At 37.2% G+C, this 16,456-nt stretch overlaps 1 protein-coding gene across 1 annotated transcript; it reads left to right on the top strand.

Moving 5' to 3' along the window:
• Positions 1-825: 825 nt before the first annotated feature.
• Positions 826-1,764, top strand: LOC129641558 (olfactory receptor 6C75). The gene has a single exon (XM_055566240.1). It carries the CDS (start codon positions 826-828, stop codon positions 1,762-1,764), a length of 939 nt encoding a protein of 312 aa, XP_055422215.1.
• The last annotated feature ends 14,692 nt before the right edge of the window (positions 1,765-16,456 follow it).

Below are 16,456 nucleotides of genomic sequence, written 5' to 3' on the forward strand. Positions count from 1 at the left end.
GATTTTGGAAATAAGTAAGGACGCTAGTAGTTTACAAAAAATTAAAATTAAGACTTAAGTAAAAGTACTACTTTTATGTATTTTATATATATATATATATATATATATATATTGGAGAAGACAATGGCACCCCACTCCAGTACTCTTGCCTGGAAAAACCCAAGGACGGAGGAGCCTGGTAGGCTGCAGTCCATGGGGTCGCTAAGAGTTGGACACAACTCAGAGACTTCACTTTCACTTTTCACTTTTGTGCATTGATATATATGTGGCTCTAGTGCTATACTATTATCAGGGACATGTTACTCTACCAGTTGGACAACTAAGTTACTAAGGTATCTCCACAGATTGTAAAAGTTTCAAATGGATAAGGAAAAAGAAATGTTTATACAAAATAGAAAATTTAAAATTTGTATGAAGCAGAAAGCAATAAAAGTATATCTTCAATAATATTGGGATACACTGGAGGTAAGCTCTCAGTTTTATTTAAAGTTTTAAAATCAGAGATTTGATCCTCCTTTTCTCTTTTTTTTCAGGAATATATTGAAGCATTCAGAAGAAAGCTTTTTTTACTGATATGTGTGAGAAAAATGAAGGAAATACAGGATAGTGAATTAATGCATGACATAATAAATTGCAAAATTTAAAAGTCTTTTTTTACTATATACTACTAAAAATTTTCCCCTAAAAGTACAAGGAAGCAATATTGTGTGTGTGTGTGCATGTGTGTGTGTGTGTATTCCTTTGCTGGTGCCATAATTTTTTAAAAAAATTTCTTCATCTGTTTTACAGCTAAAACAAAGAATATTATTATAATGAAGGAAAATAATGAGAAATTACACAGAAGTTACCGAGTTTATCCTTCTTGGATTGACAAGTGATCCAAAGTGGCAGGTTGTACTCTTCCTATTTCTTCTTGTTACCTACATGCTAAGCATGACTGGGAACCTGGTCATCATCACCCTCACACTTTCAGATCCCCATCTGCAGACTCCAATGTATTTCTTCCTTAGAAACTTCTCATTCCTAGAAATATCATTCACGTCTGTCTGCATTCCCAGATTCCTTGTCGCGATCATGACCGGGGACAGAACCATTTCTTATAACGGCTGTGTGGCTCAGCTGTTTTTCTTCATTTTCTTGGGGGTGACGGAATTTTATCTCCTGGCTGCCATGTCCTATGACCGCTATGTGGCCATCTGCAAACCTCTGCATTACACCACCATCATGAGCAGTAAAGTCTGTATACTTCTTGTCTTTAGCTCCTGGCTTGCAGGATTCCTGATCATCTTTCCACCAATAATCCTGCTGCTACGATTGGATTTCTGTGGCTCCAATATAGTTGATCATTTCATCTGTGATGCTTCTCCCATCCTGCAGCTTTCCTGCACGAGCACTCACTTTCTAGAACTCATGGCATTATTTTTAGCTGTGGTAACACTCATGGTCACTCTAACATTAGTTATTCTATCTTACACATATATTATCCAGACAATTCTGAGAATTCCTTCCACAAATCAAAGAAAAAAAGCCTTTTCCACGTGTTCCTCCCACATGATAGTTGTCTCTCTGTCTTATGGCAGCTGCATCTTCATGTACATTAAGCCTTCAGCAAGGGAAAGAGTGACTCTAAGCAAAGGAGTGGCTGTGCTCAATACCTCAGTGGCTCCTCTTTTGAATCCATTTATATACACCCTAAGAAATCAGCAAGTGCAGCAAGCCTTCAAAAACATGGTCCAGAGAATAGCGTTTTCTTCAAATAAGTGAATGCGATTCTATAAAAACAGTACCTCTAAAAAGAAAGCCGAATGAAAAACTCACTGCTCTCTCTACATAAATTCTTTCAGCACCTCATTTCATTCTTTCAGTTAAGACAGATGTATACATCATCAATGCCTGTTTTTCTTATTAGCCTAAAAACAAGGTCCTAACTCTTTTAAGTTACATGAAAAAGATCAGTTTTCCCCTCTGTAACAAAATTTTAGATGTCAGTAATCTCCATTGTTTCTCATATCAAAAAAAGGCAGATTTGGCAGCCTTACAAAAATAGAGATTGTTTTAAGAAGATTACTAGAAACCACATATAGAAATAAAATCTATTTTATATGAAATAAAATATGTATTTTAATTAAAATGTCATCACCAAGAAAACATGTTATAATATTTAGAAACATTATTAAAATATCTCCTTGAATTTATTAATAAAAAAAGCATGTTGGAAAATAAAATAGAAATTTAATATAAAGTATGCTGTCAGTCAGAGAAAGCAATGGCACCTCACTCCAGTACTCTTGCCTGGAAAATACCATGGGTGGAGGAGCCTGGTAGGCTGGCAGTCCATGGGGTTGCTAGGAGTTGGACACGACTGAGTGACTTCACTTTCAATTTTCACTTTCATGCATTGGAGGAGGAAATGGCAACCCACTCCAGTATCCTTGCCTGGAGAATCCCAGGGACGGGAGAGCCTGATGGGCTGCCGTCTATGGGGTCGCACAGAGTTGGACACGACTGAAGCGACTTAGCAGCAGCATGCTGTCAGTATCATTAAATTTGCTATTTGAAATGAGGCTGTATTTATTTTTTATGACTTTCCCCAGAAAATAATGGCAATTTTTGTGCAGTAGAAGGAATAAACTTTATCTCATTTTTTCCTTTGATAATATCTCCTGAAAATTAGATCCTTTAACTGAAGATTAGCTTATTTTTGCCAACCATATTTGAAATGGAAAACTATGGTCTCTGAAGGCAAATTAAGCTATCCTGATAAAATTCATATTTCTATTCAGACTCTTTCAATTCATACAAGAATGTTCTCTCTTACAGCTATGAAGAACATGATAAACTCAGAATCAAGAACGGTGTGACACTGACACTTTGGAGGGTATTTTGGAAATGGCAATATATTAATTTTTTTTGCCTTTGTTTTTTTTTATTAGCAAATCTACAATATTGGCTTTCTCTTCCCATTGTCTTTTTCACAGAAGTTTCTATCTCCCTCATTCATAGCCAAGAAAATGATCCTGGGAGTTAATATTTGATAACTGTAAAAATGTGTCAAAGCCTGTTTCCTGTTGTTAATGAGCCCCTCAACACCAATGTGTCACTAATAAAATTAGTTGTCTTGGGATAGTAGTTATGTCTAAGTAGATACAGAAAAAGAGAATTTGACTTTGGTTTCCTGATTTCCAGCTTGGCCCGATAAAAGTACTACTCTTGGTTAAGGTAAAGATGCTCCAATACTTTGGTCATTTGATTTGAACAGGTGACTCATTGGAAAAGACCCCAATGCTGGGAAAGATTGAAGGCAGAAGGAGAAAAGGGTAACAGAGGATGAGATGGTTGGATGGCATCACCAATTCAATAGACATGAACTTAGGCAAACTCTGGGAGATGGTGAGGGACAGAGAAGCCTGGCATGCTGCAGTGCATGGGGTCGCAGAGTCGGACATGACTTGGCAACTGAACAACAACAAAGAGCTCTACATATTTCCTAAGTCCATGATAAAAATATCTTTTCTACTTGGTCATAGAGAAACTGATTATCCTTAAGCTCTCTCCTATTCTTAAATTATACTCTTATGGAATGGATTACTTTTTTTCAAACAGAATTAATATAGTATTACCACAAAATGAAAACTAAATGATAATTTTCTTTGATTATGAATTATTGGGGCAATGTGTAAAGAAATAATACAAGTTTGCCTTTAGAAAACTATCACAAGTAAACAGAAATGCAAAAGTGAAAATTAAGAGTGTGCAAAACAACATGGAAATATTAACTAGATGAATCTAAATTGTGTTATGATATATATGATCGATAGCTAAAAATGTATACAGGTGAGAGAGAAAGCGAGGTCAGAAAATAAGACGGTAAGGGGTGGTGATCATGTCAATTGACAAAAACTTACCTAAAGAATAAAATTTTGCCATTTGCAACAAGATGGACCTGGAAAGTATTGTATTAAGCAAAATAAGACAGAGACAGTTACTGTATGTTAACGGTGAAAATCTAAAAAAGTATGTGAAATCAAAAAAATTTTAAAAACGAATGAAACAAACCAGAGAAAACAGATTCACAGGCGTAAAAAGTAAATTAGTGGTTAAAAAGTTAGTGAGGAAATGAATGTTTAGAGGGGCAAAATACGGAAAGCAGTTAAAGAGATGCAAATTACTTGTATAATCTGTATAAGTATAAAATAAATATGCTACAGGAATACATAACACAAGGAATGTAGCCAATTGTTTATAATTACTACAAATGGAATATAACACTAAATAATTGTGAATCAGCATGCTGCACACATGAAATTTACATAATATTTCAAATCAACTATGTCTCCATTTTTAAAAATGAATTTTTAAATGTTAAAAAGATAATTATCTCTAAATGAATAAACATTTTAAATAAAAAGAAGTTAAAAAAATCTAAGTTAAATCTCTGCTAAAAATGAAATCATTAATATAGTTCAATTTATGAAACAGGGATAAAAATGGATGAAAAGACAAAGGAGGAAATGCCTAACAGCACAGGAAGATTATTAATTTTTACTGTCAATAATGATGTAGGCAAATAACCGCATGTCAATTACCATTTGAAATAACATTCAGAGATATTTGACAAGCAGTGTTTTACCCCTTTAAGTGGCCTAAAATACTAATAGACAAATCTCCTAATGGGAAAAAAAAAAGGAAAAGTTATGTGTATTACTGAACTCCTAGTAAAATTAAAAAAGATGTTAGGGGAGAAGACAGATTAATACAATCAAAGGTGAAAAAGAAGTGATTGCTACTGATCTCATGCATATTAAATGTTAAAAAGCTTTATAATGATGCAAAGGAACTGACCAAAACCTTCATCAAGGAATAGAAATGCAAAAAAGCAAAGCAGTTGTCTGAGGAGGCCTTATAAATAGCTGAGAAAAGAAGAGAAGTGAAAGGCAGAGGAGAAAGGGAAAGATATACTCAACTGAATGCAGAGTTCCAGAGAATGGTAAGGAGAAATAAGAAAACATTCATAAGTGAACAATGCAAAGAAATAGAGGGAAATAATAGAATGGGAATACTAGAGATTGCTTCAAGAAAATTAGAGATACCAAGAAATGCTTCGTGCAAAACTGGGCACAGTACAGGACAGAAATGGCAAGGATATTTTAAAAAAGCAAAAGAGATCAAGCAAGAATACACAGAAGAAACATACACAATAGTTCTTAATTACCTGGACAGCCATGATGGTGTGGCTAGACACCTAGAGGTAGACATCCTGGAGTGCAAAGTCAAGTGGGCTTTAGGAAGCATTATCATAAACAAAGCTAATGGAGGTGATGGAATTCCAGGTGAACTATTTTAAATCCTAAAAGACACTGCTGCTAAAGAGCTGCACTAAATATGGCAGCAAATTTGGAACTCAGCAGTGACCACAGGACAGGAAATGACCAATTTTCATGCCAATCCTAAAGAAAGGCAATGTCAAAGAATATTCAAACTACCATACAACTGCACTCATTTCACATGCTAGCAAGATTATGCTCAAAATTCTTCAAGCTGGACTTCAGCAGTATGAGAAATAAGAACTTCCAGATCTACAACTGGATTTTGAAAAGACAAAGGAACCAGAAATCAAATTACCAGCATCCACTGGATCGTAGAAAAGACAAGAGAATTCCAGAAAATTATCTACTTCTGCTTCACTGATGACAATAAAGCCTTTGACTGCGTGGATCACAAGAAACTGTGTAAAATTCCTAAAGAAAAAGGAATACCAGGCAACCTTACCTGTCTCCTGAGAAGACTGTATGCAGGACAAGAAGCAATAGTTAGAACCATACATGGAACAACAGACTGGTTCCAAATTGGGAAAGGAGTACATCAAGATTGTGGATTATCAGCCTGCTTATTTAACTTCTATGCAGAGTACATCATGTGAAATACTGGGCTACATGACTCACAAGCTGGAATCAAGATTACTAGGAGAAATATCACCATCCTCAGATAGGCAGATGATACCACTTTAACGGGACAGAGAGAAGAGGAACTAAAGAGCCTCCTGATGAAAGTGAAAGAGGAGAGTGAAAAAGCTGGCTTAAAACTCAACATTCAAAAATTAAGTTCACTGAGGTACCATTTCACACCAGTCAGAAAGGCTGTCATCCAAAAGTCACAAGCAATAAATGCTGGAGAGGATGTGGAGAAAAGGGAACCCTCTTACACTGTTGGTGGGAATGCAAACTAGTACAGCCACTATGGAGAACAGTGTGGAGATTCCTTGAAAAACTGAAAATAGAACTGCCATACGACTCAGCAATCCCACTGCTGGGCATACACACCGAGGAAGCCAGAATTGAAAGAGACACGTATACCCCAATGTTCATCGCAGCATTGTTTATAATAGCCAGGACATGGAAGCAACCTAGATGTCCATCAGCAGGTGAATGGATAAGAAAGCTGTGGTACATATGTACAATGGAGTATTACGCAGCCATTAAAAAGAATACATTTGAATCAGTTCTAATGAGGTGGATGAAACTGGAGCGTATTATACAGAGTGAAGTAAGACAGAAAGAAAAACACCAATACAGTATACTAACACATATATATGGAATTTAGAAAGATGGTAACAATAACCCTGTGTACGAGACAGCAAAAGAGACACTGATGTATAGAACAGTCTTTTGGACTCTGTGGAAGAGGGAGGGGGGGATGATTTGGGAGAATGGCATTAAAACATGTATACTATAAGAAACGAATCTCCAGTCCAGGTTCAATGCAGGATACAGGAAGCTTGGGGCTGGTGCACAGGGATGACACAGAGGGATGGTATGGGGAGGGAGGTGGGGGGGTGGTTCAGGATGGGGACACGTGTACACCGTGGTGGATGCATGTTGATGTATGGTAAAACCAATACTATATTGTAAAGTAAACATAATAATAATAATAAAATTTTAAATAAATTAAGTTCATGGCATCTCGTCCCATCTCTTCATGGCAAATAGATAGGGAAACAGTGACAGACTTTATTTTCTTGGGCTCCAAAATCACTTCAGATGCTGACTGCAGCCATGAAATTAAAAGGCACTTGCTCTTTGGAAGTAAAACTATGACAACCTAGATAGCATATTAAAAAGCAGACGTTACTTTGACAACAAAGGTCCGTATAGTCAAAGCTATGGTTTTTCCAGTAGTCATGTATGGATGTGAGAAGCGGATAATAAAAAAATGGCTGAGCACCAAAGAATTGATGCCTTTGAACTGTGGCATAGGAGAAGACTCTTGAGAGTCCCTTGGACAGCAAGAAGATTGAATCAGTCAATCCTAAATACATCAACCCTGAATATTCATTGGAAGGGCTGATGCTGAAGTTGAAGCTTCAATATTTTGAAAACCCATTGTGAAGAGTTAACTCACTGGAAAAGAGTCTGATGCTGGCAAAGACTGAGGGCAGGAAAAGAAAGGGTCAAGAGAATGAGATTGTTGGATGGCATCACTGACTTGATGGACATCAATTTGAGCAAACTCTGGGTGATGATGAAGGACAGGGAAGCCAGGCATGCTGCAGTCCATGGGGGCCCCAAAGAGTCACAAGCAAATGAGTGACTGAACAACAACAGCCTTATTTCTGGTCCAACCCTCAAATCCATACATGACTATAGGAAAAATCATAGCTTTGACAATAGAGACATTTGCCTGCAAAGTATGTCTTTGATTTTTAATACGCTGTTTAGGTGTGTCATAGCTTTTCTTCCAAGGAGTAAGTGTCTTTCAAATTCATGGCAGCAGTAACCATCTGCAGTGACTTTGCAGCCCAAGAAAATAATACCTGACAATGCTTCCTTTTTTTATCCCTTCTATATTTACCATGAAGATTTTGGGACCAAATGCCATGGTCTTATTTTATTCAATGTTGAGTGTGGTTTTTTTTTAATTAATTTATTTTTTATTGAAGGATAATTACTTTACAGAATTTTGCTATTCTCTGTCAAACCTCAACATGAATCACCCATAGGTATACATATGTCCCCTCCCTTTTGAACCTCCCGCCCATCTCCCTTCCCATCCCACCCCTCTAGGTTAATACAGAGCCCCTGTTTGAGTTTCCTGAGCCACACAGCAAATTCAGTTGGCTATCTATTTTACATATGGTAATGTATGTTTCCATGTTACTCTTTCCATATATCTCACCCTCTCCTCCTCCTTCCCCATGTCCATAAGTCTATTCTGTCTGTTTCTCCTTTGTTGCCCTGTAAGTAAATTCTGCAGTACTATTTTTCCAGATTCCATATATATGTGTTAGAATACAATATTTCTCTTTCTCTTTCTGACTTACTTACCTCTGTATAATAGGTTCTAGGTTCATCCACCTCATTAGAACTGACTCAAATGTGTTTATGGCTGAGTAATATTCCACTGTGTATATATACCACCACTTCTTTATCCATTCATATGTTGATGGACATCTAGGTTGCTTCCATGTTCTAGCAATGACCAATGGGATACAAATGTCTCTTTCAATTTTGGTTTTCTCAGGTTATATGCCTAGGAGTGGGATTGCTGGATCATATGGTGGTTTTATTCCTAGTTTTTTAAGGAATCTCCATATCCTCTTCCATAGTGGCTGTATCAAGTTTTAAGCTAGCTTTTTCACTCTCCTATTTCACCCTCAACAGGAGGCTCTTTAGTTCACTTCCTGCCACTAGAGTGATATCGTCTGCATATCTGAGGTTGTTGATATTTGTCCAAGAAATCTTGATTCCAGGTTGTGATTCATCCAGCCCAACATTTCACATGATGTACTCTTCATGCAAGTTGAAAAAACAGGACGACAATACAGCCTTGTTATACTATTTCTCAATTTTGAACCAGTCACTTATTCTATGACCAATACTAATGGTTGCTTCTTGACCACATATAGATTTCTCATGAGATAAGTAAGGTAGTCTGGTGTTCCCGTCTCTTTAAGAATTTTACCCAGTATGTTGCAATCCACAGAGTCAAAGGCTTTAGTATAGTCAATAAAGCAGAAGTATGTATATTTCTGGAATTCCCTTGCTGTTTCTAACATCCAACAGATATTGACAATTTGATCTGCTTTCTCTTTTTTAAATTCAGCTTGCACATATGAAAGTTCTCATTTCTCATACTGCTGAAGTCTAGCTTGAAGGATTTTGAGAATAACTTTGCTAGCATGTGTAATGAGTGAAATTATATGGCAGCTTGATGTTCTTTGGCATTGCTCTTCTTTGGAACTGGAATGAAAACTGACCTTTTCCAGTCCTATGGCCACTATTGAGTTTTCCAAATTTTCTGACATATTGAGTGTAGCCCTTTAACAGTGCCGTCATTTTAAGATTTGTAATAGTTCAACTGGAATTCCATCACTTCCACTAGTTTACTTCATAGTAAGAATTCCTAAGGCCACTTGACTTCACACTCCAGGATGTCTGGCTCTAGGTAAGTGACTACACCTTCATGGTTATTTTAAGACATCGTTAAGGCATTTTTTTGTATATTTCTTCTGTGTATTCTTGCCACCTCTTCTTAATCTCTCCTGCTTTGGTTAGGTCCTTACCATTTCTATCCTTTATCATGTCCATCTTTGCTAGAAATATTCCCTTGATCTCTCCAATTTTCTTGAAGAGATCTTTAGTCGTCCCCATTCTTTTATTTTCCTCTACTTCTCTGCATTGTTCATTTAAGGAGGTCTTCTTTTCTTTCTTTGCTTTTCTCTGGAACTCTGCATTCAGTTAGGTATATCTTTTCTTTTCTCCCTTGCTTTTTATTTTTCTTCTTTTCTCAGCTATTTGTAAAGCTTCCTCATACAACTCTCCTTCTGCATTTTTTTCCTTTGAGATGGTTTTGGTCACTGACTGCTATACTACGTTAGGAACCTCTGTCCAAGTTCTTCAGGCACTCTGTCTATCAGATCTAAGTCCTTGAATCTAAGGGATTAGAATGAAAAGATGTTAGGCATCACTGTCCTTAGATAATTGCAAATTATATCAATAATGAGCTATATTTATGCACATATTTTGACTCATCTGTAAAACATTAACACCCCCAGTTGCTAGAGATAACGCAGGTAACAGGAAATCTGATATTTTCATTCCCTGTGAATGGTAACACAAAATGATATTGTCACTTTAGGAGACATTTCTCAGCTTCTTAAAAAACTATACCTACTGACTCACGTATGGCAAAAACCAACACAATATTGTAAAGCAATTATTTCCAATTAAAAATAAAAAAAATTTAAAAAGATATGGGGAGTTTCTAAGTTACCTGGTGGCCCAGTGGTTAAGATTCTGGGCTTTCACTGCCATGGACCAGGTTCAGTCCCCAGGAGGAAACTAATATCCCAAAAGCCAAGTGTCAAAAAAAAATAGAAGAATCTAAGTATGGTCTTCCACATAATCCTGCAATTGCAGTTGCAGATACTTACCCAGATGATTTGAAAACTCAAATCTACACAAAAACTGAATTCAAATAGTTCCTAGAAGCTTTATTTATAATCACCAAAAACTAGTATTCAAGATGCTCCTACATAGGGAAATGGATGAAAAAAAGTGGTTCTTCTATATATTCAATGAAAGAAAGTAATGGCTATCAAACTGTGAAAAGACATGGATGAACCATAAATCAGCATTTCTAATTGAATGAAACCAGTTTGAAAAGGCAACATATTGTATGATTTCAGTTATATGATATTCTAGAAAAACCGAAACAATACATGATGTAAAAAGGTCAATGGCTGTCAGGGATTGTTGAGAAACAGAGAGGATTACATAGGTGACATGAATGGGGGCTTTAAGGCAAAGAAACTATTTTGCTTAATTTGTAATGATGAATTCATGGTCCTATGCATTCTTCAAAATTCATAGAAAATTACATTCCAAAGAGTAAACCTTGGGCTTCCCTGGTGGTCCGGTGTTTAACAATCCATGTGCCAATGTAGAGAACAGCTATTTCCTGCTGGTCTAAAAGGATCCATATGCCACGAAGCAACTAAGCCCATGCATCACAACTACTGAGCCCACATCTTAGAGCCTGTCCTTCACAAAAGAGGCCACTGCAATGAGGAGCCTGTGCACACAACTAAGAGAGTAATTCTCTCCCATCACAACTAGAGAAAGTCCTCCTACAGAAATGAAGACACAGTGTAACCAAAAAAGTTGTTTTTAGAAAGGGAGTGGGGGTTGGTAAACCTTAATTTACACAAATGTTTTTAAAAATCACTTTAGAGGTTGGGGGATCACAGACTGGAATGCAGGATATGACTCCCAAAACAACTGTATCTTATATATCTGCATTAATCTCACTGAAGAGAGTAGGGTTGAAAATTGCTGACCTAAGTAGCTTTAAAATGATTGAAATTTGTAAGACTAAAAACAAAGAAAAGGTACATAAGTTCTACAATCTAGTTAATAAAGGGTTTCCCTTTGACCATCACAGTATAGGTCAATAATTTTGATAATGTTATATAAGTACACAGGTATTGAAGATTTAAGTAAATGGATAGTGGGTGCCAGGAATCTTACTTTTGCAGTGGGAGCTTACAGAGAAGAAGACCTGAAGTTATTATAATGTATCTGATAATGAAGATAACAGTATAGATTCGTTTTTAGTTTAGTATAAATCCAGAAGGTAGCATAAAGATTATACATACATATTGATACACAGGTTCACAGTCTCATACGTTTTTCCTGGTTCTATCCTGTTAGAGGACCTGGAATCAATGGCCCATGACAGCAATGAACACACCCAGGGCCAAGATCCTGGTTTCTATGGCAACTCACTCCAGTATTCTTCCCTGGAGAATTCCATGGACAGAGGAACCTGGTGGGCTACATTCAGGGGGTCACAGAGAGTCAGACAGGACTGAGTGACTAAAACTTTAATCCTAAAGAATCCAGGCATCATTGAAGAAATAACCAAGGTCTGTGGCAAGGAATATACAAGATGATTCTGAAGCATCTTATAATTCAAAACAATAAAGAAGGGCATTTTCTTCTTTTATTTTAAGCACTATGATAGCAGTTGGTCAAAAGAAGCAGCAACCCATTAAAAGGGCTCCCAATGGATGAAGCTGGGGAAAAATCTAGCAACAAGATAAATTAGCAATGGTTATAATTCAAAGTATAAAATAAATATCCATGAACTCACACTGATCTAAAAAAAATGAAAAAATTAATACATGAGACCAATGCATTAATTACCTATATAAAGGGTATGTAAAGGAATGTTGAATAACTTTATAACAAAACATTTGAATAGCACATTGAGACTCCTGGTAGCCCTTTCCTCTTGCTATTTTCTGCTTATTCACAAGTTATATTAATTGAAATATACTACCTCAACAGACATTTATATCAAGCAAAAATAACACTGACAATACGAAGTCCAAAAGTTCAAAGATTACTAATTCCTAGCTGTTGCTTTTTGCAGGGGTCCTCTGACATTTAATGTTTTTTAAAAATTATTTCCCAAGGACACCTAATTAAAATTATTCAACTAAATTTAGGTTGAACTAATAAGCACCATTGGAGAAGGCAGTGGCAACTCACTCCAGTACTCTTGCCTGGAAAATCCCATGGATGGAGGAGCCTGGTAAGCTGCAGTCCATGGGGTTGCTAAGAGTCAGACACGACTGAGCGACTTCACTTTGACTTTTCACTTTCATGCATTGGAGAAGGAAATGTCAACCCACTCCAGTGTTCTTGCCTCGAAAATCCCAGGGATGGGGGAGCCTGGTGGGCTGCCATCTATGGGGTCGCACAGAGTTGGATGCGACTGAAGCGACTTAGCAGCAGCAGCAGCAGTACGCACCGTCTCTCTCCAGAGGCATTTGAATTGTTTCACTGCAACAATGCCCTGTGGCTATTTTGAGGGGAAAAAAATAGCAGGTAAAAACCAGTCTGTTTGTTTTGGAAACAGTAGTTAGACAATCTAGTCTTAGCCCCTGGAAGGTAAATAAGTGAAAACAAAAATTATAAACCATCCTTCTTTCACAAAGGTTACTGAGAGCTAAGTAAGATATTATATTGCTAGATTTTCCTTGCATCTAAGGTTAGGCTACTGCTAGTTTTATGAAAATTGGGGAAATGAGGTACTAAACGCCTGGCCTTGGATGGGGAAACGTGGAATAGTTCCAAGTGCATTTTTCTCACAAGTTTCTACTGATATGCCATGCATTGCATTTCTTTCCCAGAGCTTCTATTTCTTGATTCTCACTCAGAAATTTGAGCTCTCTCCTTAGGAAATAGGAGCTTCACTTTATTAACCAGCAAAGTAAATAACTTTATCACCTTTATTTGCCTGTTTCATGAAAATAACTACTGTTCTAATCACACTTTCTTCTTTTCCTTTCCCTTTTTCTGTTATCTCTTTAGTTCTTCGAGTCTGACCCACATTTCAGGAAAGCTTGGTCTCTGGTTGGTTCTACTGTGCAACTATTTAAGCACTTAGGACAAAGTTTCATTTAGCTGCTACTCTCTCCCATTTCCAGCACTTCTAGCTGTCTTCCTAAACAACAAGCTAGTATCAGAGACACTGTTACTCAATTAAAATCTCGCAATACTACTCGAGGCTCAGCCTCTCACAGCAACATTAACTGATGACTTGGGACTGCCACGGAGCCTCTGCTACCATGTCACCAACCCTTTCCTGAGGGACCTCTTAAACTCTGCTTGTCTTCTGGATGTAACACCTTCTATTAGCACCTGGGACTATGTCACTTTTCTGTTAGGGTCTTGTCAATTTCAGGAATAAACTCTGTACTGGATTTATCCTTCAATATGTTCATCTCACTCTACGCAGCCAGGAGCATACTGCCAAATTCCACCTACACACTATGTAAGTATGTTATTGTATAGGAAAATCAGAAAAGTTAGAAACAAGCTTTGAAGTCTATGGAACACTCCAAAAATAAAGATTCCACACCAACACTTAAATGAAAGCAACAGATTACTTGGGTTTGAACAGTCAGATTGTTACCACATGGTATTATATAATTGTAAGTGTATTTTTCTTATCTCACCTCATTTAGTTTTCTCATTTTCTAATAAATTTATACTTAGATCAATTAACTTTGCTTATAAGAATCTCTTCTAAAAAGTAACAGATTAGTATTTAACTCATAAAAGAAAAACTTTAACTTCTGAGTTTATCTAGGAGTATATGCATATTAATCTTTATGGCTCTGATTCTTTTGGTAAGTTATTATTTATGTAGGCAGGAATGACATTACAAATTTAAACATATGGAAAATAACTCTCTAAAAAGACAAATTTCAAAATGTTTTATTTTCAGAAAAATCATTAGACTATGTGGTGATTGAGGATTCAATAAAATAAGAAAACTTGGAGCACTAAAGACATTACTTGCAAATTCAGTTCAGTTCAGTTCAGTTGCTCAGCCGTGTCTGACTCTTTATGACCCCATGAATCACAGCACACCAGGCCTCCCTGTCCACCAACAACACCCGGAGATCACTCAAACTCATGTCCATTGAGTCGGTGATGCCATCCAGCCATCTCATCCTCTGTTGTCTCCTTTTCCTCTTGCCCCCAATCCCTCCCAGCATCAGAGTCTTTTCTAATGAGTTAGCTCTTCACATCAGGTGGCCAAAATATTGGAGTTTCAGCTTCAGCATCAGTCCTTCCAAAGAACACCCAGGACCGATCTCCTTTAGAATGGACTGCATGGATCTCCTTGCAGTCCCAGGGACTCTCAAGAGTCTTCTCCAACATCACAGTTCAAAAGCATCAATTCTTCGGCGCTCAGCTTTCTTCACAGTCCAACTCTCACATCCACATATGACTACTGGAGATACCATAGCTTTGACAATACAGACCTTTGTCGACAAAGTTATCTCTTTACTTTTTAGTATGCTGTCTAGGTTTTGTCATGACTTTTCTTCCAAGGAGTAGCATCTATTAATTTCATGGCAGCAGTTACTGTTTGCAGTGATTTTTGAGCCCAAGATAATAAAATCTGATGGTACTTCCACTTTTCCTCTTCTATATTTGCCATGAACTTATGGGGAAGGAAATGGCAACCCACTCCAGTGTTCTTGCCTGGAGAATCCCAGGGACTGGGAAGCCTGGTGGGCTGCAATCTATGGGGTCTCACAGAGTCGGACACAACTGAAGTGACTTAGCAATAGCAATGGGACCAGATGCCATGATCTTAGTTTCTTGAATGTTGAGTTTTAAGCTAGCTTTTTCACTCTCCTCTTTCACTCTCAACAAGAGGCTCTTTAGTTCACTTCCTGCCATTATAGTGGTATCATCTGCATATCTGAGGTTGTTAGTATTTCTCTCAGCAATCTTGAGTCCAGGTTGTGATTCATTCAGTCCAACATTTCCCATGATGTTCTCTGCATAGAGGTTAAAAAAACACAGTGACGATATACAGCCATGTTGTACTCTTTTCTCAATTATGAACCAGTCACTTGTTCCAGATCTGATTCTAACTGTTGCTTCTTAACCTACATACAGGTTTCTCAGGAGACAAGTAAGATAGTCTGTTATTCCCATCTCTTTAAGAATTTTCCACAGTCTGTTGTAATCCATACATTCAAAGGTTCTATTATAGTCAATGAAGCAGTAGTACATGAATTTCTGGCATTCTCTTACTTTTCCAATGATCCAACGAATGTTGGCAATTTGATTACTTGTTCCTCTGCCTTTTCTAAACTCAGCTTGCATGTGTGAAAGTTCTCAGCTCGCATACTGCTGAAGGCTAGCTTGAAGGATTTTGAGCATAATTTTGCTAGCATGTGAAATGATTGAAATAGTATGGCAGCTTTAACATCTTTGGCATTGCTCTTCTTTGGGACTGGAATGAAAAATGATCTTTTCCAGTCCTGTGGTCACTGCTGAGTTTTCCAATTTTCTGCCATATTGAGTTCAGCCCATTAACAACATCATGTTTTAGGATTTGTAATAGCTCAACTGGAATTCCATTACCTCCATTACTTTTGTTCATAGTAATACTTTCAAAGACTCATTTGACTTCACACTCCAGGATGTCTGGCTCTAGGTGAGTGACCACATCATCACGGTTATCCCAGTCATTAAAACATTTTTTTGTGTATTTTTAATATGTATTCTTGCCACCTCTTCTTAATTTCTTCTGCTTTTCTTAGGCCATGCTATTTCTGTCCTTTATCGTGTCTATCCTTGCATGAAATATTTCCTTGACCTCTTCAATTTTCTTGAAGAGACCTCTAGTCTTTCCCATTCTTTTGTTTTTCTCTACCTTTCTGCATTGTTCATTTAAAAAGGCCTTTTCTCTCCCTCTCTCTCTCTCTCTGCTATTCTCTGCAACACTGCATTCAGTTGGGTATATCTTTCCCTTTTTCCCATGATTTTCATTTCTTTTCTTTTCTCAGCAGTTTGTAAAACCTCCTCAGACAACCGCTTCTCTTTCTTGCACTTCTTTTTCTCTGAGATGGTTTTGGTCACCA

The sequence above is a fragment of the Bubalus kerabau genome, chromosome 1 (genome assembly GCF_029407905.1).
Source record: "Bubalus kerabau isolate K-KA32 ecotype Philippines breed swamp buffalo chromosome 1, PCC_UOA_SB_1v2, whole genome shotgun sequence".
NCBI classification, from domain to species: Eukaryota; Metazoa; Chordata; class Mammalia; order Artiodactyla; family Bovidae; genus Bubalus; species Bubalus kerabau.